At 55.2% G+C, this 21822-nt stretch overlaps 3 protein-coding genes across 3 annotated transcripts in view; all 3 read left to right on the forward strand.

The window, feature by feature from the left end:
• The window catches only part of LOC136136162 (serine/threonine-protein phosphatase 6 regulatory subunit 2-like), a 26601-nt gene extending 16263 nt beyond the window's left edge, over nucleotides 1–10338 (forward strand). Inside the window, 1 exon segment of the mRNA XM_065894184.1 lies at nucleotides 9662–10338. Coding sequence (XP_065750256.1) covers nucleotides 9662–10338 — 677 coding nt within the window.
• On the forward strand, nucleotides 10076–20934 carry ADAMTSL4 (ADAMTS like 4). The gene is made up of 18 exons (XM_065878406.1): nucleotides 10076–10149; nucleotides 12471–12705; nucleotides 12924–12981; nucleotides 13306–13661; nucleotides 13846–14527; nucleotides 14769–14871; nucleotides 15643–15779; nucleotides 16154–16358; nucleotides 16586–16758; nucleotides 16912–17023; nucleotides 17128–17313; nucleotides 17509–17638; nucleotides 17976–18180; nucleotides 18514–18690; nucleotides 19008–19214; nucleotides 19307–19486; nucleotides 19760–19904; nucleotides 20055–20934. The coding sequence occupies exons 2-18, from the start codon at nucleotides 12686–12688 to the stop codon at nucleotides 20189–20191; spliced, it is 3213 nt and encodes a 1070-aa protein (XP_065734478.1). The 5' UTR covers nucleotides 10076–10149; nucleotides 12471–12685; the 3' UTR covers nucleotides 20192–20934.
• Nucleotides 10965–11731, forward strand: LOC136136398 (uncharacterized). Its single transcript, XM_065894592.1, is given in 4 exon segments — nucleotides 10965–11082; nucleotides 11085–11500; nucleotides 11503–11606; nucleotides 11608–11731. Coding segments are annotated over 4 exon segments (762 nt in total).
• Nucleotides 20935–21822: the final 888 nt, after the last annotated feature.

Consider the following 21822-nt stretch of genomic DNA (forward strand, 5'->3'; position numbering starts at 1 on the left):
GCACAGCAATGAAGGCCCAATGCAGCCAAAAATTTAAAAACACACACACACACAAAAACCCACTGAGCCCCGAGGTAGTGGCGTGGTCACGTCCCGCTGTCACGCAGCTAGTTGGTCAAGGAGGTGGCATGTGAACCCAGGCAGCCTGGGAACACTGTGCCTATAGCTGCATCAATAAAAATAAAGCGGTTCGCAGAAGGGCCCCACAGTCTTGCATCAAATGGGATGCAATCCGGGCCCAGTAATCAGAGAACAAACTTGAGCGTCCTGACTGTTGCACACAAGCACGCAGCTGGCCTGGAGTCAGGGGCCCCAGGCTGCCGTTTCCTCTGTAAAATAAGGGGACAGCCTGTACTGCTCCAGTGCTCCCAGCTCTGAAAGGCTGCAGGTTACTTCCCAGAAAAGTGTGAGCTCCTCCTGCTGGGAAAACCACTACCAGGCCTGCCAACACTTCTCCTTGCCCCAGCGGCTCAGAACGGTGCCGGGAAGCTGCTGGGCCGGGGGTGGGGAGACCTGGGTTCTGGCTCCAGTTCTGCTTCCTAAGTCAAGCGCTTGGCATCCTCTCCTGCCTCATTTTTCTCATCTGATGAATGGAAGTAATGTCCACAGGCCCACCCCCACTTTATAAGGTTTGGGGAGAAGATAAAATGAGATGATGAATCTAAAAAAGCCCTTGGGGGCTTCCCTGGTGGCGCAGTTGGTGAGAGTCTGCCTGCCAATGCAGGGGACATGGGTTCCTGCCCCGGTCCGGGAAGATCCCACATGCCGTGGAGCAGCTAGGCCCGTGAGCCATGGCCGCTGAGCCTGCGCGTCCGGAGCCTGTGCTCCGCAACGGGAGAGGCCACAACAGTGAGAGGCCCACGTACCACAAAAAAAATAAAAAAATAAAAAAGCCCTTGGAGGGAATTCCCTGGTGGTCCAGTGGTTAGGACTCTGTGCTTCCACTGCAGGGGACACGGGTTTGATCCCTGGTCAGGAACTAAGATCCCGAAAACTGCATGGCATGGCCAAAAAAGAAAAAAAAAAAAAAAAAAAGCCCTTGGAGACTGGAGGTTCTGTGCACAGTGAAGAATTGGGGCCAAGGCAGGTCTCTTACCCTCTGCATCCTGGAGTTTCTGAGATGAGGACAGGCCCTGAAGTGAGAGACAGGCAGGCAGTGCTGGGTATAACTGCCCCTCACCCTCCACCAAGGTCGCCCTGCCTGCCAGGCGCCCTCTCCTGGGGCAGCAGCCCCTCCCCATTGTGAGAGGACAGCCAGACAGCAGGGGGCTGAGGTGAGGAGAAGACACAAGGACTCAGAAACAGGGATTTTCTTTCTGATGCTGACCCTGGGCTGACTGTCAGGGCTTCAAAGGGGAGGCTCAGGGAGCTGAACCCCAGAATGATGACTCACTCGTTAAACAATGTAATTGAGCACCTACCGGGTACCAGACACTGGAAAACAGTGAGCTCCCAAGTGCCCCAGGTGGATGCCCTGCGGGTGAGTCTCGGAGTCTCCTGCGCACTGACTGAGCCAGCAGAGCTGAGGGACCACGTGGGGCCTGTCCGGGAGCGTGGACTGAAGAGAATCAAGTGAGAGCTGCGGCTGAAGCCAAACTAGGGAAGCTGGGGAACCAGGCTGCAGTCCCAGACTGAATGTGAGACCACAGAGCAGGGACCCTTACGCTTCTCGGCCCCAGGAAGAGCAGTGGTCACCTTAGAGCCCCAGAAGTCCAGCTGGGGCCAGTGGCTCAGCCAGAGTCCAGGCACATCTGTGCATCTGGGGGCAGGTGACCCTGGACCTGTGGTCTGAGTGGCAAGCTGGTTACCTCCTGCCTCCACCTGCACCTCCCCCGCGTCCCCCCCTGCAGCAAGCCTCCACCCTCCCATTTCTGACGTCAGGTCCTTGGTATGTAGAGCCTTTCCTCTTGTCCTGGAAGAAGACGCCGGCTGGACTGTATCAGTTCTTTCCGTCACCCTCAGCCACTCTTGGAGCTTGCTTACCCCAGAAATTAAACATTTCCTTCTCAGTTTGTGTTCCCAGTTCACTTGGGCCAGCGGCTTAGTGGCCACCTCTAAGCATTTTGCTAAAGTTTCCCCTCTTAGCATACACCACACAAGCAGCAACTGAATTTTTATCATGTAGTCCTCGATGCCAGGCCCTGTAGGGGAAACCAAGAAGTGTAAGGCAAGTCCCTGCTCTTAGGAATTTCTCATCTAATTACGGAAAACTGAATAGCGTACGGGTGCAGCCTGCCTACCGTCTCACCTGCCGGGAGCCATTGGGGCGCGGTGCTAAATGCAGCTGGAGGGGAAGAGGACACGTCGGGCCAACACCTGATTTTGGAAGAGGTGGCATCTGAGCTGACCTTGGAGGATGAGTAGGATGTAAGGGATGGGAAGGAGAGAAGGCATTCCATGGATGCCAGGAGCCAAGTGTCACACATTAGTATTGGTCACTGTCACCGTGATCCACGCAGGAGGTGAGGAGAGCTTTGTCGGGTGGTGGCCACAGAAGGGATGAGGACACATAACTATGTGAAGGACAGGAAGTCTTTGGGCTAAGAGGACTGGACTTCATGTCCATGACAGGATCTGGGATCTAATTCTGGGTTTGCCAGAAATTGCCACAATCTCTTCACCTGGAAAATGGAGAGACTGGGCAAAATAACCTCTAAATTTCCGTACTATTCTGGAATTAAAGGAGAGAAAGGAGTAAAGATGACTCTAGGATTTTGAAAAACAGTCCCCAAAACAGGAGGTCAGGAGAAGTAAGGAGAGGAAGCACGGTTTGGGGAGAGGATGTCAGTTTTACATGAATTTGAGTGTACCCCTCCGTGACCCTTCCTTCCACTGGGTTCTGGTCCCCACTGCCACAGGCAGATCTGTTCTTAGTCTTGCCTGGCATCCGCCGCTTCCCTCCCCTGGGAGAGCGTGACCCTGCTGCATCAAGGCCAGAGTAAGGAAGAGGACCTGGCCTTTGCTCCAGGAGATTTGTCAGCTTCTCCTCTGTGAATAAACACCTTCTCCATCACCAACACAATCTTGCTAGGAAATGTGTGGCTGCCCAGGGCCCACAGGTGAGAGTGGGAAGCCCCTAAACTGACAATTAAGTTTCCATCCCCTCCGGGGGAAGGGGGGCTTGAAACAGAAATGAGGCTGTTATTGAGAAATGAAGTGTGGTTCCTGCATACCTGGGTTGGAGGACCCAAATGGGTACCTGGTTCACAGGCAAACTTCCCAAGGAGTGGCTTAGACCAGTGGACCTCCCCCGTGGGTGTGCACAGGACCCCCGTAGAGCTCAGGAACGAGATCACCCAGATTGGGGACCAGGCAGCTGTATTTTAATATCCTCGCAGGCAACTGTCAGACACATCTAAGTGAGAGACTCCTGGGCCTAGAGAGCTGCCAGGGCCAGGGCTTTGGGCCAAGGAGAGAGAGGGACAGAGGTGGTCCTGGGAGGTGAGGGGCTCACCGATAGAGAGAATGTGCTGGGGCATGGAAGGTTCCAACCTCAGAGGAGACGGATGGGGGTGGGCATTTCAGGCAAGGAGGCACACAGGCCCTGGCTGGGGGCTCTGCCTGTTTGGGGTGGTGAAGCCAGAGGGGCAGGCTGTGGCCAGGAGGGCAAGGCTTTGAATGCCACACTAAGAGCTGGACTAGATCCTGAAGCTGCCAGGAGCAGGGAAGGCTGTGAGCAAGAGAAGGGAGACCTTTCCAGCACCAGGAGCAGATGTGGCCCCCTGCTTGTCTACACAGGGCCCTCAAGGTCTCTGAGATGAGCCTGGGCCTGTGGTCAGGGGGGCAAGCCCACACTACCTCCTGCCTTGACTCATTTCCTTCAGAGCAAGCTCTGAGTCTTCCATTTCTGACTTCAAGTCCTTGGTATGTACAAAATTCTTGCCTCTCCTTTGGCTGCCCTGCCCGCCTCTCTGGCTGCAGTTTTGAGTTTTGTACCCTGATTCCTACCCTTTTATGTCTGCCTTTCTTAGGCCTTCAGCACAATTTGTCAAAATTAATTTGACACCAAGCTGGCTTTCTCTAGAAAGTCAGGGAAACTTCTAGGCACGAGAGCAAGATTCATGTGGGGAGAATTACCATGGCCCTTTCCTTAGGGCAGTCCTGAGGTTAGAATCCTCTGTCTCCAGCGGCAATCCAGTAAAGAAAGAAGCCATTTCTTGAGGCTCAAGTGGTGGAAATAGCTTGCTCAGATTCTGTCCCATGGAGTCCAGCACATCAGCTGATCTCCCCACTCTGCTCCATAACTGAAAGGGGTGCCCTGTTCAAACCACAAACAGGGCCCACATCACCTCCAGAGCCTGCCTCTCTGTACACCTCTGCTCTGCTTGGAGAAATTCTTAATTTACTTCTGGAATTAAGTGAGGGGTTGGACACTGGGCCCAGTTATCACCAGACATTTATTCTCTCTGTAGGAGCCCCTTTGGAGAGGAAAGATGGGTTTCTGCCACCTTCCTTACTTGGGATAAAACGCACTGTTTCCTGCTCTTAATTCACATCTGCAGTTGATCTTGGAATGTGTCACAGTACTATGTGTGGCCAGTACATTAAGTGCAATTCCAGACTCAAGAACAAAACAATAAGTTTCTCTGTTTTCTCAAAATGCTTGGAGGCCTCAACCCTCGCCCTACCTCCACCAAGCAGGGCCTGCCCTTTTTTCTGTGACTCTGGGACAATGTCTTCCCAGTGCATCTTTGCCCTCAGCAGCTGCTGAACCTGTGCCAGCCCAGAGCACCTCACCTTCTGGCCCATGAACCCCAAGGCACAAGGAGCCTGCCAAGCTGGGAAGACATCACAGAACTCAGTCCTGGTGGCCAATCTGCTGCCAGATTTCTTAGTAAGGAAGATAGCTTCTACCCAGACAGCAACATAACTTTTTTCCCCAACCCCTGGCACAGAGGCTGGGCCACCGTTGTCAACCTGCTGTGAGAACACATTTAATATGTGCTCTGTCACTGGCAAATCCTTGTTGAGTCTTGCTGGGCTGTGAGAGAGGATTCTCAGCACAGAACGTGGGCATCGCGATGGGGCAGGTCTAAGTCTTTACACAGTGCAGAGTTTTGATCTACGCGGCACGTCAACTAAGATAAAATTTTAAGTGCATCATTAATCATAACGCTGACTGACTTTTCTCTATGACTCTACAGCTTCACACACCTGCTCTTATTTTTATTTTGGCTTTTGCAATAATCCATGAAGTAGATAAACTGAGAACTGTTGTTACTCCAATTTTAGAGATGAGAAGCCTGAAGCTTAGCATGCCCAAGGTCACACAGCCCCTGAATGGCAAAGTTGGGATGGAATCTGGATCAGTGCTTAATCTCTTTAGGACCCAGGGCTGGATCTTGCAGCAGCAGCAGTAGCAGCAGTGGCAGCATGGGACGGTCGACTGCTTTGGGCTCCCCAGGCCCTAGTAGCCAAGGGGAGTGTGGCTACTTGAGAATGTTCTCCAAGATCCTAAGGACAGGACTCAGTGGAGGCTTGTGTCAGAGGAATGGGTCCTGGCTAATTGTTCCCCATGCCTGGTGATGGGTACCATTTTATTAAATCTGTACATCGGTTATATTGAGACTATAACAGAAGAAGAATATCATCTGAAAATCTTCCCAATTTAGCAAACAATGAACATTCTGGAGGCCTAATCCAGAAGCTCTAGCTTATGGCCATGTTTCCCAAACACATATGTAAGAAGATGTGCACATGAGTTCAAACCACTTAACATAGTTGTCAAAGTACTGACGATTTTGTAAACTTAATGGCTGCCAAGGTTATGTTTGATCAATTCATTCAATTCCATAAACATTTACTGAGCACTTCCTGTTTTTCGAATGCCGATGGACAGACAGACACATGGCTCAGGGCGGTACTGAGGCAAAGTCTGTCACCAAGGACCCCAGGACCTGCCTGAGAGGACCTGGAAGATTGAAATATGGTAATCAATTTAAAAAGAATCCCGGGACTTCCCTGGTGGCGCAGTGGTTAAGAATCCGCCTGCCAATGCAGGGGGCACGGGTTGGAGCCCTGGTCCGGGAAGATCCCACATGCCGCAGAGCAACTAAGCCCGTGTGCCACAACTACTGAGCCTGCGCTCTAGAGCCTGCGAGCCACAACTACTGAAGCCCGTGCGCCTAGAGCCTGTGCTCCGCAACAAGAGAAGCCACTGCAATGAGAAGCCCACGCACCGCTCACTGCAACTAGAGAAAGCCTATGGGCAGCAACAAAGACCCAAGGCAGCCAAAAAAAAAAAAGGTTCTGACCAAATTTAACGTCTCTAGAGCAGTGACTGGGAGACCAGAAAAATCCCATCCTCGTTTTGCACCTCATCTTACCAAACGGGTCACATCCTGTTTCTCCATGATTTCATCATCCTAGAACCAGCTCAGCCAAAATGGGTTGACACAACAACAAGAAAGTGCTGGAATGTGGCCATAGCTGAGGCAAGGATCACCATTTCTCGTTCATGGCTTATCCCACAAGCATTTATTAAATGCCAGGCGAGGTGGAGGACACAAAGGTAAACATGGCCGGGTGGCCCCCACCCTCCAGGTTCCTTGCAGAGAACAGGTCACAGAGGCTGTTCTCATAACTGTTGTGGGGAGTAAGCTAACTAGGCCAATGGTCAGCAGAATGGCATCAGTGACAGAAAGTGCGGAACAACGTGACAGACAGGACACTGAGAATCAATGGCTGGAGACCAGGCTAGTGTGTAGCAACTGGGAATAGAGTGGCTCTTCTGGAACAAAGGAGTTGAGCAAACCACGATTCCCATAGGCAGGAAGGCAAACACTGGGCTTTCTGAAAATGGGTGCTATGGCCACAAACCAAAAGACACACAGTTAGACACTAGTTTCCGGGCCCCACCTGTGCACACTGGTATCGGCATCAGCATTATGTTGGAGTAGGGACAACGTCTCACAGGAAACATGAGTTTAAAATGTTATTCGATTCAACACAAATAAAACTTCCTTATTCTACTACCAGAAAAAAGAATTATTAAGTGAACTTAGCTAAATTTCTCAAACATTTCATTTGCACCCAACATACACAGGTAATAGCTTCTCACTGTGAGGTTTGGGGCAAATTACCGAATTTTTCTTTGTGTCTTTGTTTCTTTCTTTCTTTTTTTTTTTTTTTTGGCCACCCCGTGAGGCTTGCTGGATCTTAGTTTCCTGACCAGGGATCAAACCCAGACCCCTGGAATTCCCTGTGTCTGTTTCCAAATCCGTTACAATGAGGTCTGCACACAGAGTAAGTGCTATATACATGTTAGCTATATTATTATTATTATTATTAAATCACTATGTTAAGCTCAAAGTCAGCCGAACACTTAGCCTGTTCCCTTTTTGTCCTTCATTTGTCCTAGCCCTACAGGTACTTTTGGGTGAACATCTACTTATTGCATAATCTTTTAAGAAATTTCTTTTTATCCTTGAGACAGTGTCCACAAATTTCATCTGGCCTTTTGCACACTGCCAAGGCATAGGAAATTCCTTTCCTTATACAATCTTTTCAGACCACCAAGTCATGGGAGGTGATAGCTGTAATAAATCTCGTGAGCTCTTTGGCTCACAGCCACTTCTTAATGGAAAGGACTATATCTGACCCTCAGTTCACAGCATTACAAATGTCAAAGGCGGACCTTTCCCTCCGGCCAGGCTTCCTTCCCACTCTGCTGTCTTTGGTCACACCTTCTGGTCCTGCAGCTTGCCTCCTGGTAGATTAGTGAATGCTGCTGGGGTGTGACTTGGGGGCACTGAAAGGCCCCTGACCTAAAATATCTTCCTCTATCCCTGTGGACTGGGCATCTCATCGTCAGCATTGTACTCTGAGGTCTGAGCAAAGGGGCTTCCCACTCCAAATCCAGGACTATAAATATGCCTCTGGGTTAGGACTGCATGTCACCAACAGTCCCAAGATAAACCACCCCTACCGGGAGGGGGCCTTAACCCATTATCTTCCCAAGCTCTTTAGGAGTATGAGACCAAGACTGAGGACGTTTTCAGAAGAGGCACAGACTTAAGGCCTGCAGACAAATCTGAGCAACAGTCATGTTTTGGAGGTTGTACTTGATGTCTTAAAGTTGTTTTTTTAGTGACTTGTCAATATTTTAAAACTAGGATGCTTTATAATGTCTCTTAAAAAATAAAAACTTAATAACAAAGCTCTAGCAACATTGTCCTGCACCCGCACAAAGTAACAGGGGTCTTAGGGGTTCCCAGCCAGCTCACCCACCATCCTGTGGGCCTGAGCTTGGGTAAAAAAGTTGGAAAGCAGGCCTGGGCACCTGGGACTCATTTGTCTGTTGTACATCATTCCAATTCAAATATTTCTTTTAACTCTAAAAAAAAAACCAAAAAAAACCCATAAAAAATATAGATGATACAAAGTAGCCTAAAGTTCTTTCCTTGTGTTGAAAAAACTTATGGATTTACTGAGAAAACAAAATATGGATGTTAAACTTCAAATAAGGGTATACCTGTTACACATCAAAGCATTTTAGGGCTTCCCTGGTGGCGCAGTGGTTAAGAATCCGCCTGCTAATGCAGGGGATACAGGTTCAAACCCTGGTCCGGGAAGATCCCACATACCGCGGAGCAACTAAGCCCGCGAGCCTAGAACCCGTGCTCCGCAGTAAGAGAAGCCACCGCAATGAGAAGCCCGCGCACCGCAACAAAGGGCAGCCCCCGCCTGCAGCAACTAGAGAAAGCCTGCGCGCAGCAACGAAGACACAACACAGCCAAATATTAAATAAATTTATATTAAAAAAATATATTGACAAGGGACTTCCCTGGTGGTCCAGTGGTTAAGACTCTGCACTTCCACGGCGCGGGGCGTGGCTTGGATCCCTGGTTGGGGAACTAAGATCCTGCATGCCGGGCGGTGGCGCCAAAAAGTTAAAATAAAATAAAATATTGACAAGTTACTGAAAAAAAGCCAAAACCTTTCAAATACTGAGTAGACCCAGCAATACAGGACCGTGGTTCATGAATAAATGGCAAATAAAACTTTAAAAATAGTAGTGACCATTTATTATCTACTTTGTCATACACTTTCATGTATATTATTTATTTCTTTAACATAACTAAAAACATAGATAACGCTTGTGGTTAAAAATTCAACAACATATAAGCATGTAGAGTAAAAAGTGAAAGCTGTTTTTTTTTTCCTCTCCCAACCCCACAGCCCCTGCCCAGGTGTGGCCCCCAGTTCCGAGTTTGGGGTATATTCTTCCAGATATAAATGAATAGACAGACATATCTCCAAGCTTATTCGTATATATCAGATTAGCCCCATTTTACAGATGAGGAAAGCGCAGCACAGAAAAGTTGTAGTATTCATCCAAGACCACAGAGCTGATAAGTACTCGAGCTGAGATTCAAATCCACCTCGTCTGATTCCTAAATCAGCGCATGCCTTCCGCTATGCCCCGTGTGTAAAATTTTATGGATGAAGAAACCGAGGCCCATAAAGGTAGGTCCCTGTGCAGTCAGAACCACATGGTTCACAGCCCACCTCGGGAGAGGCAGGGGTGACTGGGCTTGCACGGGAGGCTGCGTGGAGGAGAGGGCCTTGACCAACGCGGATCTGGGGTCGGGTGGGACCATCTCGGCCCAGCAACGCCCAGATCTGGGGCCCGGGGCTTGTCCACGCCGCTCGGGTACAGGCACCACCCAGCCCCTTGGCGCCACTCGCGGCCGCCTGGCCTGGGCAGGCGCAGCGCTCGCACCGCCCACTCGGAGCCGGTCTGATGGCCGGGGTCCGGGAGTCCCGAGCCCCAGCCGGGCCTTGGGACAGCCCGGGAGCGATGGCTCCCTCCGAACCGGGCTGGGACCCCCCTCGGCTTCGCCCCCTCGAGCCGTTGGCGGGTGCCGGGCTGGGGTGGCCAAGGCCCAAAGCCCGGGGTGGGTGGCCCTGGCGGGCAAGGGGTTCGGGGTGGGCCGCCGGGACCCGGGGGCCGGCTCGGGACGCGGGCTGGGCGCGTGGCGGGCGGTCGGGCGGAGCGGGGGGCGGGGCGAGGGCGGAGCCGCGGACGGAGGCGGCAGTGTCCGGAGCCGGGCTCAGGGGCAGCCGTGGCCGCCGCGGAGCAAGGCTGCCTGGAGAGAGCGCCCGGGCGCAGAGGGGTTAACGGGCCGCCGGGGCCGAGCAGAGCAGGTACAGATCTTCCCTGGGACCCCTGGCCCCGGCCGCCCTCTCTCCCCGGTCCCGTTAGACCCCCCGCCCTGCGCGCACGCGCCGTCCCTGTTCCCTGCGCCCCGCGGTCGCGCCCCAGCCACGACCCCAGCCCCAGCTCTTATAGCCTCGAAAGTCCCTGGGGTCGAATTCCTGGGGAGGGGGTTCTGATTCCTTGGAACTCTGGCCCCCATCACTTGGGCGGAGAATCAGCCAAAATTCCTACGAAGTCACAGAGTAAAATTGGAAAACGTAGCCAGGACCTCCTGGCACACGCCCGGCGCCTCCTGCCCTCCTCCTCTAGATGGGTGCTCCTGGAGGATGTGTTTCCCCCATCCCCCAACCCCGCCACTCTCTTCTGTCCTGGAGTTGAGGGACAGGGACACTATGAGGGACGCATGTGGGTGCCCTTGATCCAGCTCAGCCTGACGACTAGAAAGGAAAGATGCCTGTTGGGATGGGCCTCCAGGACCCAGGAGCGGAGGGCACAAGGAGGACCAAGTTCTCATCCAAGATAGGGACTCTCTAGCCAGCCCTGGAGCCTGCTGTGGGGCGCCCTGCCCTGCAGCACCACCCATTTCCCAGAGGTGGGTCCCCTGGGGGTGAAGGGGTTAGTTCTGCCCAGGTCTCTCTTCCTTGATCTTCACTGGCCAGTGTGGAGGTGTGGCCAGGAGGAGCCCAGGTTTGTCTAGACCAGAGTCTGCCTGGCCAGAGTGACCACTTCTGACCTCTCCTTTCTTCATCCTGGGCAGTCAGACACACCAGATGAGGAACATGAGAAGGGGTGAAAACCACAAATGTGTATCTGTTTCTGTAGGGGTGGAGGGGGAGTGTCGGCCCCCTGCCCAGCTATGCAGGGGGTGGGGTAGGACTTTTCCAGAGAGGGAGCCAGGCCTGGCCCTGGCCCCAAGAGCTCATGCCACCCCACCCCTTACTTCTCCAGGGAACTGCCAAAGCCAAACCCAGCTCAGGACAGGATTATGTGTACTGGGTAGACCCATGGAGAAAGAGGTAGCAGAGAGAAGCAGAGGCAGAGAGGGAGTAGAGAGGGGACCCGGACCCGGCAGCAAGAAGTGGCAGTGATCATCACCCCATCTCTCCTTTCCTTCAACCTCCAGTAACAGAGTCAGGCAGAGAGCTGAAGTTTTGGGTGGAACGTTGGCCCTTCTCTGGAGCCCCTACCCGCCCCCCCCCCATCAGGGTGGAGTTGCTGACCTCAGTGGTCAGCCCAGCCAAGGGAAGGAGCTGCCATCAGCAACCCCCTTCCCAACCCCAAGCAGCTGAGGAGACCCTGCAGCTCAGGCTCAACCACTGTGATCCCTCCCTTAACTTCCCAAGTCCTGGGGTCTCAGGGAGGGAAGTGGGGCTGAGAGTTGCTACCCCCAAGCACATTCCTGCCCTTCTCTCTGTCATTTTCCTGCCCCTGAGCTGGCCCACCTCGGCATTAGCTCCTTGGATTCCTCTCCCGGGTGCCTTTCAGATCCAACAGAAACATTTTTTTTTTTTCCTGGAAAGCAGAACTCTGAGCAGCATGAGGAGTGGGGGTGGGAAGGGCTCATTGTGAGCAGGAAGGGGCTGGAGGGCAAGGGGAGCGATGGGAGAGTCAGGCTTAGACCAAGGGAGGGTTCCAAGCTCCACTTCCCCAAGGATCAACTTTAGCCTTCAGGAGGACTTCCTAGCTCTTCAGAAGATAGACCGTGCATGATTGGGGAGCAACGGCATCTCTAGCTGCATATCCCCTTCCCAGGTTTCCCTAGCCCATCAGAGTCTTGCCTGAAGTAAGGCCTCATTGATCTAATGCTGGACGCTGGCCCCTAGAGAGAGGTTAAATCTCAGTGGGAAAAATCACCTGCTTCTCTAGAGATTAAACCATCAGCCCATTTAGTTTATCCCTTGACTGGGAAGTGTTTGAGGCAGGCAGAGATGTGCCTGAGTGTTCCAGAAGGAGCTTTATTAGCTAAAAGGGGAAGAAAAAGCTGGGAGTCAGGTAGGAAACGGAAAGCCCAAGGGGGTTCCAGTCAGCAGCTCAGAGGGGGTGTCTGGTAAGTCCTCACTGAGCCTCCCTCCTCAGCTTTCCAGGACCTCTGGGAGGGCAGGAGGGAGAGCCAGATGAAAACCATCTTAAGAAAGATGCGTGTGCCTGAGCTGGCCTAGAGACAGTTCCTAGTTAGGACAGGGAGCTGAGAAGTTCCTGCAGTTGAGGAGGGGGACTGAGCCTGAGTTGGGAGGCTGAAGGCAGACCACCACCCCTCCAGCCTGGGCGGATGGACAAGGGCAGTGTGCCTTCTCCCTCCCTCCCTCAGGATCATAAAGGGGTGGGCCAGTCTTCACCCATCCATTCTCACTCTGAGATGTCCTTCTGAGGAGTCATCCCTCCCGACCCCCAGCTTTCTGGAGACTGGACCAGGCTTCGGTCCCTGCAGAGCGCATCCCCCACCCCACGCACGCCCAGATGCCGGAGTAGAGTTGACTTCCGGTCCCCTCCTCCCTGGCCCCGGGGGCCATCAAGGGAGGAGAGATGGAGAAGTGGGCGGGCAGGTAAGAGGTGGGGCGGCCCTGGAGGAGGGATGGCTGGGTGTCCGGTCTCTGGAAGGGGGAGAAAGGAGCTCTGGGGGAGGCTGGGGGAAGTGATGAGTAACTTCTGATCTCTGAGCAGCTGGCATCAGGATGTGCGGAGCCTCCTCGGGGTGAGGGCTGTGTCGTAACAACTCTTCCGGCTCCTGTCTGACACCTTCACTCCTGCCTTTGGTTTGCAGGCCCCGGATGTGTCTGATGCTGCTTCTGTTCCTCCCTCAGCTCTGCCTGGATCAGGAGGTGAGCCAGGGACTAGAGACTACGATCCTTTCCTCTCCCTGCCTCCCGGCTTCCCACACTCTCCAGGCCGCTTCCCACAATCTCCAGGCTGCGTCTACATTTTCCACAGCCTCTGATAAGCCGCAGCCCCTTTCTCTCACACTTGGCCCTCCCAGCCTCCCTAACTCCCTAACTCCTTGCCAAATCACTTCAAGTCCCACCTCTGCTACTGAATGTGACCTTGGGCCAGTCACTACTGCCCCAAGCCTCCAGTGTTGGACTAGATATTCTGTATAGTTCCGTCGAAAATCATTCTAATTTTGGCTGAACTTTTTGTCTACACAGGTGTTGTCTGGGCACTCTCTTCAGACACCTCCCGAGGAGAACCAGGGCCCTGAGGGTGTCTGGGGTCCTTGGGACCAGTGGGCCTCTTGCTCCCAGCCCTGCGGGGTTGGGGTGCAGCGCAGGAGCCGGGCGTGTCAGCTCCCTACAGCTCAACTCCACCAGGGCCTGCCCCTCCCACCCCGGCCCCCAAGACATCCAGAAGCCCTGCTCCCCCGGGGTCAAGGCACCAGACCTTATACTTCCCGAGAAACTCTTCCGCTGTACAGGCCACCACCTCGGGGAAGAGGTGGCCCCCTTCGAGGTCCTGCTTCTCATTTAGGGAGAGAGGAGGCCCAGGAGATTCAAGGAGCCAGGAGGTGAGGGGTGGGGCTTTGAGGGAAGAGGCGGGGCCTTGGGCAAGGGGCGGAGCTAGGGATGAAGGAAAGGGGAGCAAAGGATCCAGGGTTTATAAAGGCTTATCTTTGGTGCTAGGGAGTCGCCCGGGGAGCCAGGCTCCGAGGTAGCCAGCACTGTGACCCCACGTCTGCAACACTTTCTCAGGTCCCGGGTTCGAGACCCCATCAAGCCAGGAATGTTTGGTTATGGGAGAGTGCCCTTTGCTTTGCCGCTCCATCGGAACCGCAGGCACCCCAGGAGACCACCCAGCTCTGAGCTCTCGCAGACCTCAGATCTTCCATCCCTAACTCCAAGAACAGAGCCATCTTCTGCAAACCACACCCCGCAAACTGAACTCCCTCCTACTGAACCGTCTGCCCACACCCCGTCCCCCCCAGGAGAACCCCCAAGCCCCGAAGCTGCTCAGACAGAGGTGCCCTCTAGAACCAGGCCTGCCCTCACATGGCCCCAACCCAGAGCCCAGGCCTCTGGCACAGAGCCCTCCTTGTTCCCTCCATCCCCAGGAGAAGGTAGCTCCTTTCACATGTCCCCTCAGCCAAGAAGGCCAAGTTCCCAGGGTTGGGCCGGTCCCCGGCTGGCAGACAGACACCCTAATCCTTTCCTTTCTGTCCCTCGGAGCCGAGGCCAGCAGAGCCAGGAGCACTGGAGACCTGGGGGGAATCTTCACAGGTCCCTCACGGAGTCTGCCCCTCACTACCCAGATGGCTGGTTGCCTCTGCTGAGTGCTGGCCCCCATTCCAGCCCCCTCTGGAGTGTCTTTGCTCCCAGTAGCCCTGTCCCAAGATGTTCTGGGGAGAGTGAGCAGCTGAGAGCCTGCAGCCAAGCGGTGAGTTCCTTCTTGGACCCCTCCCCAGACTTCCAATTCTGCTTCCCTGACCCTGAGCCTGGGTCCTCAGCCTGTCAGATCTGGACCTGAGGGAGAAGGGCCTTGGCATCTGACCTCTTCAGGGTAGGGACCTTGGAGCTCTTCCATAGACCTGACCTGCCTCCTTATCCCCCCAATCCAGCCCTGACCCACACCCCCATTTTCCTCCCCAGCTTTGACTCCTCTGTATCCCCCACCTCAGCCCTGCCCCCCTGAGCAGCCAGACCCCCGGGCCCTGCAGTGTGCAGCCTTTGACTCCCAGGAGTTCATGGGTCAGCTGTACCAGTGGGAGCCCTTCACAGAAGGTGAGGTTACTAGCCCACTCCCTGGACAGGGTGGCTGGAGATTGGGCGATGATGGGGAGGGAGACACTCAGCCCCTCTTTTTCTTCTCTGTAGGCTCTTGTATTTCTTCTGTGTCATATTGTCTTCCTTATTTCCCAGGGCTGGGGAGAAGAGACAGAACAGGCCCAGAAAGGGCTGGGGGTTTCGGACAGAGCCCTAGCTGTCAGATGGCGGTGTATGGGTCAGCAGAGGGGTCAGGCTAGGAGAAGGGATGTGTCCAGAGGTGCCCTTTGGCTGGTCTCCTCTGGGAAGAAGCCCAACCCAGGAGGTGGGATGGATGTGACATGAGCAGGGCATGGTCAGAGAGATCCTGCCCAGTGGTGACAGCTCAGTGGAGGTGCCCCATGGATCCTGGACAGTGTTGTATCACTTTCTCCCAAGTTACCATCCGTTTGATTTTCAGCCTGTGTCACCTTGATACCAAGACAAGCCCTCGTGAGCTCTGAACTCACATAATCATAGTTTCAAGTATCTGTCCTCTCTCAGAGCTCACAACCCCTTTTCTGGTCTTAGTGACCTCAATTGATCTGACCCAACTTTTGTGTGACCCTCAAACTGACCTTTCAGAGTACAGAACTGTCATGTTCCCTTCATCCACAGTGACCTCGGCAACCGCAGGATGCCCTGTTGCTAACATAAGGCAAGCCAAGCCGCTCTCAGGGCCCTGGGTTCTTTCTCAGTTAACCGCCTGCCAGGGACCCCAGCTAACCACCCTTCTACGCTGTCTCTTAGTTCAGGGTTCCCAGCGCTGTGAACTGAACTGCCGTCCCCGTGGCTTCCGCTTCTATGTCCGTCACACCGAAAAGGTCCAGGACGGGACCCTGTGTCAGCCTGGAGCCCCAGACATCTGTGTGGCCGGACGCTGTCTGGTGAGGGAGGACGGGGTGTGCACAGGGGGAGAGAGGCAATGTAAATAACTGCCACAGGCACACACACAGAGTCTCCTTGCTCATCATCACAATGGCAAAACACCAGACTCAGGTTGCAGAGAGGAAAGTTCTTACCTGCCAAGCAGGGCTGAGCATCAGAGTCAAGAGTCGAACTGCAAGAAATACCCCCTTAAGCCCATCCAAGCTTCCCGGAGGCTGGCTGGGGATGGTGGGGCTGACAGAGAAACTACAAGTCTCACTTGTAGTGCAATGGTCAAGACACGTTGGGAGCCGAAGGCTCCAAGATGACCAGGCCAGGGTTGGAGGTGGTGTCTGGCTTCTGGCAGCCCCTGCCTCACTCCGCTTTCCCCTAGAGCCCTGGCTGTGATGGGATCCTCGGCTCGGGCAGGCGTCCAGATGGCTGTGGAGTCTGTGGGGGTGATGATTCTACCTGTCGCCTCGTCTCGGGGAACCTCACTGACCGGGGGGGCCCTCTGGGCTATCAGAAAATCCTGTTGATTCCTGCTGGAGCCTCCCGGCTCTGGATCGCCCAGCTCCGGCCCAGCTCCAACTACCTTGGTGAGTCCCTGGGTTCCCCGAGTCTTGGTCCCCCGTTCCATTCCTGGCCTATTGGTTCTGCCCTTCACGCCCCCATTCAGCACGGCAAGTGAGCCACCCGGGAAGTCAGGGCTTCCTTCCCCCCTCCCGCGTGGGCACGGGCTATGTGGGGTTCTGTGCTGTCAGGGAAGTGGTGGGAGAGGGGAACACTATGACTAACCTCACATGTCCTGATCTGCCACGTCCAGCACTTCGTGGCCCTGGGGGCCGGTCCATCATTAATGGAAACTGGGCTGTGGATCCCCCTGGGTCCTACGCTGCTGGCGGGACTGTCTTCCGGTACAGCCGTCCTCCTCGAGAGGAGGGCGTGGGGGAGAGTCTGTCTGCGGAAGGCCCCACCACCCAGCCTGTGGATGTCTACGTGAGTGAGGGGCCTGCACCTGGGCCGGAGGTGGAGGCTGCCCCACTGCCTCTCCTCTGAGGGGAAAGCTGTGGGTCTCAAAATGGGCAGAAGGCTAGTGGATGCCCCCCTGGCCACCCCCAAACATTCATTACCTTCTCTTTTTCTCCCCAGATGATCTTTCAGGAGGAAAACCCAGGTGTTTTCTACCAGTATGTCATCTCTTCACCTCCTCCAAACCTTGAGTACCCCACCCCAGAGCCCCGGCTCCCCCAACTCCAGCCTGGTAAGACTTTGATCTCCAGACCTAAAAGGAGGTGGGGAGAGGCTGAGGGGAGCTCGAGGCAATGGGGATGCATCTAATTTGTCTACCCGACTCTCCCTGCACAGAGGTTTTGAGGGGAGAACCCCCACCTGCTTCAGTACCCCGCCCTGCCCGCACCCCAGGCACCCTCCAGCGTCAGGTGCGGATCCCCCAGATGCCCGCCCCGCCCCATCCCAGGACACCCCTGGGGTCTCTAGCCGGATACTGGAAACGGGTGGGACACTCTGAGTGCTCGGCATCCTGTGGAAAAGGTGAGACTTCACCCACCAGCCTGTATTCCTGGCACTCTCAGCCCAGATGCCCAGCTTGGCACTCCTGACCCCATACCCTGGATTGTGGGTCCACACCTTGACTCTGTGCTGAATCGGACTTCAGTGCCTGGGACCCCACTGACACTGGATGCCGAGCTATCCTGCCTCCCCTGGCTTCCCTTTTATCCCTTTCAGGTGTCTGGCGCCCTGTCTTCCTCTGCATTTCTCGTGAGTCAGGAGAGGAACTGGATGAACGCAGCTGTGCCGTGGGCACCAGGCCCCCAGCCTCCCAGGAACCCTGCCACGGCCCCCCGTGCCCACCGTAGTGAGTGCGCCCCACGGGAGGGTTAGGGTCCTGGGGACACGACGGTTGCCCCGGGGAAACACATCCTCGCCCCCATAGGATCTCACCTAGACTCTGCACTCAACACAAGATCTCCTGGCTTGAGAGAGACGTTATTCAGTGAGAAAGGCTGACATTCCATAGACAACAAGGAAACCCTGAGCCCCACAAGGGATCCCAGACTCCAAATATGCCCACTCTCCTCTGAGAGGTCCCCACCCCCAGTCTGTTGTCCCCTTCCCCAAACATGGCAGTCCCACACATCTCTGTTTTTGCCCTCTGTGTCTCTGCCCCTTCCCCTCCCTGCCCACGCCCATAGCTGGGAGGCCGGCGAGTGGACGTCCTGCAGCCGCTCCTGTGGCCCCGGCACCCAGCACCGTCAGCTGCGCTGCCGGCAGGAGTTTGGGGGCGGCGGCTCGTCGGTGCCCCTGGAACGCTGCGGACATCTGCCCCGGCCCAACATCACCCAGCCGTGCCAGCTGCGCCTCTGTGGCCGCTGGGAGGTCCGCTCCCCCTGGAGCCAGGTGAGTGGTCCCAGGCAAGGAAGCTCTTGGAACGGGAAGATCCTGGAGGCATGGGCACCAGTGAGCTAGAGCAGTGGTTTTTCCAACTCCGTTCTAATCAGCAGAAACTTTTACAAATGAGATCTCACGTAGAAGCTCCATCTGTAAGTCTGCGAAGAGACGGAACCGGGGCTTGGGGGCCCAGAGCCCCATACTCAGCCTGCTCCTCAGCCCACGAAGCCCTGTAACCGCTGAGCCAGGCATCAAAGGCACATCCTGGTTCAGAGGCCCCAGAGCTGGAGGCTGGTGAGGCAGTGGGGGAAGCCCAGGCCTGAATGCCCCTCGTCCCCTCAGTGCTCTGTGCGGTGTGGGCGCGGCCAGAGGAGCCGACAGGTCCGCTGCGTCGGCAGCAACGGTGATGAAGTGAGCGAGCAGGAGTGCGTCTCAGGCCCCCCGCGGCCCCCCAGCAGAGAGGCCTGTGACATGGGGCCCTGCACCACAGCCTGGTTCCACAGCGACTGGAGCTCCAAGGTGGGCCCCACACCCCCTCAGCCGAGCCCCACGCCCCTGGTACCCCCCACCAAGGACACCCTCCCGGGGCCTTTCCAGCACAGTTGCATAACGTTGACTGGGCAAGCACCTGCCGTCTGCTAGACACTGCTGATGCTGGGGACTCAGAGAAAAACTTACGCTGACATCCTGACCCCTGCCTGGCAAAGTTTCCCCATATCTGGCTGGTACCCCTGGGGCATTCCCTAACTCCCGGATCCGGGATGTGTCTGTCCTCAGCCCCCTCCCCTTCCTCTACTTGTCACTCCAGCCTCCCTTCACACTCTGCTTCCCAACAGTGCTCTGCTGAGTGTGGGACGGGAATCCAGCGACGTTCTGTCGTCTGCCTCGGGAGTGGGGAGACCCATGGGGAGGGCCAGGAGGAAGCAGGGGCAGGAGCCACTGAGCAGACCTGTGCTCCAGGAAGCCGCCCCCCTGACATGCGTGCCTGCAGCTTGGGGCCCTGTGAGGTGACGTGGTGCTGGTACACGGGGCCCTGGGCAGAGGTGAGCTGAGAGCCTGGGAGGGGGCCCGTCGGTGGGATTCCCTGGGGGGAGGTCGGAGTAATCCTGCTCTCCCTTCCCGTCTTCTCCATCAGTGCTCCTCAGAATGTGGCTCTGGCACACAGCGTAGAGACATCATCTGTGTGTCCAAACTGGGGACTGAGTTCAATGTGACTTCTCCTAGCAACTGTTCCCACCTGCCCAGGCCCCCTGCCCTGCAGCCCTGTCAGGGGCAGGACTGCCAAGACCGATGGTTTTCTACACCCTGGAGTCCGGTGAGTGCCTGGCACCCTTGCCCGCTCAGCATGGACTTCCAGGGGAGGGGAGGCTTCCCTCCTTGTATCTCCCTCTGTGCCCCAGGCTAAAGCCAGCGGCAGTTTAACTTGTCTCATTTCCTAGACCAGGAGGACAGGTGGGCCCCCTCCACGTGGGGTTTCATAATGCTCCAGGAGAGCCCCCCAACTCTTTTCAGAGGAGGAGGAGGCCTGGGGTTCAGGAGGAGCCTGGGGCACAGCAAAGGTCTGATTTGATAGCTGGGGTCTCCCCAGTGTTCTCGCTCCTGCCAGGGGGGCATGCAGACAAGGGAGGTCCAGTGCCTGACTGCCAACCAGACCCTCAGCGTCCGATGTCCTCCTCACCTGCGGCCCTCCAGGAAACGATCCTGTAACAACCAACCCTGCAGCCAACGCCCTGGTAAAGTGCTCCCTCTCCCCAGTCCCCAGCAGAGCGGAGTTAGCTGAAGTGTGGGTGGAGATTAGGAAGGACGAGTGGGAGTGGGCAACACACCTCCAGCGGGATGGATCTTGGTGACTTCTTGTGCCCAATGGCCTCCTCTGTCCCCAGATGATCAATGCAAGGACAGCTCTCCACATTGCCCCCTGGTGGTGCAGGCCCGGCTCTGCGTCTATCCCTACTACACAGCTACCTGTTGCCGCTCTTGCGCCCATGTCCTGGAGCGGTCTCCCCCGGAGCCCGCCTGAAATGGGTCCAGGAGACCCTCTCCTCGTGGTTTTTTCATGCCAACATCAGTCACCTGTCAATCAGCCCACTCTGTACCCTCTGGCTCTCTAGCCTGTCCTGGTCTCACTAGGGACGTCCCCCAGGGTGGTCGAAGGTGGCAAGATGATGGACAGTAACTGTCAAGACGTGTGGTTGGGTCTGTGCGGTGGTGTGATGGTGTGTGTGCACATATGCCCCAAGATGTGTATATGGGCCTGTGTGGATGTGTGTGCGCCCATAAACCTGTATCACTTCTCAAAAAGAAGTTACACAGACTGAGAAGGAACCGGGAGAGGGGACGATGCCTGTTTCTGTCAGAGTTTTCTAGGCTGAAAGGAAAGCAAGTTTGCAACTCTTTGGGAATCCGAGCTACTTAGAGTCTGGCCTTCCCATTAATCCCAACTTTGTGTCCTTAACCTCATTTCTTCTGTTCAGGCCACACATCATCTAAACCATCCTTTTGTCCTCTGACCCTTTCTCCCCTTACTTGGTCTCTCTATTCCTCCCTCTCATAGTTAGCTAGGGATGGGGTGAGCCATTGCCAATCCTGCTTTTCCCCAGGAAGAGAGACTATCTCCCCAGAGCAGGGACCAGCTGGGCAGAAGATGGCAAAGAGAAAGGTTAGAATAAGACACCCGAGCCCCTGCTCCCGCTCCCCACCTCCTAAAACGGTTCCCACCCCAGAACTAATTTATTTTTTATTAAAGATGATTATGACAAATGAGAAACAGGCTCTTCATTGTCCTCGTGGGAACCCAGCCATACAGGCCACCTAAGCAAGCAGTGTGAGATCAGAATGAAGGGTGGGAAGGGGAATAGTACTTGGAGCCCAGGTGGAGAGAGTTTGGGCCCAGAAAGGCTAATGAATGAGCCCCAGTCACCTGAGACCAGGAGCCTTGGTCAGAGAGAGAGGATCCTGGCCGACCTCAGGCCCTGCAGGTTGGTCATTGACCACTAGAGGTCACCACTTCTCCCAGTTTAGGTATGGAGTTGGGCACTTGGGTCCAGAGCTGAAGAAGAAACTGTTTGGCCTATGGTGGGTTTCTTGGTAGGCTGTCTTTCTGTAAAGTCTCTTGGAGTCTAGTAGCACTTTTTTCCCATCTGGGGCTGAGCTGAATGGCGGCTGCCTTTTCAGGGGTCTTTTTTCCTGTTCCCTTTCTTTGGCCCTGTCTTCCTGCCCCTCTCATCCTTTCTGCTATTACCCATTTCCCTATTAAGCTCTTGGTTTATTGCTTTTTATAGGGTGGGAGGAAAGGAAATGATTCACATCCCACACCCCACACCCCTCTCCCTCAGCAGAAACGGCCGGAGGAGGAGCCTGTCCCGGCTCTAGGGGACTTGGGGGTGGAGTCGAGGGTGGAGTCGAGGGTGGAGTCAAGGCAGTACTGGATGTCCTGCCAAAGACACATTCTTCAGAGATGTCTCACCCTAGTCTCCTCCCTCCTCCCTCCCCCACCCCTGTCCACTCTCAAGGTAAATAGCTTGCTAGAGGTGGTGTGAGAGTGGGCGGCCTTTTCCATAACACAGATCCTCTCCCTGACCCCTACAATTCTGAGGTCTGAGTCCAGATCTCCACTTGTGGAAGCCAGACTTCCCAGGGGGTCCCCATGCC

This window comes from Phocoena phocoena, chromosome 1, assembly GCF_963924675.1.
Source record: "Phocoena phocoena chromosome 1, mPhoPho1.1, whole genome shotgun sequence".
Lineage (NCBI taxonomy): Eukaryota > Metazoa > Chordata > Mammalia > Artiodactyla > Phocoenidae > Phocoena > Phocoena phocoena.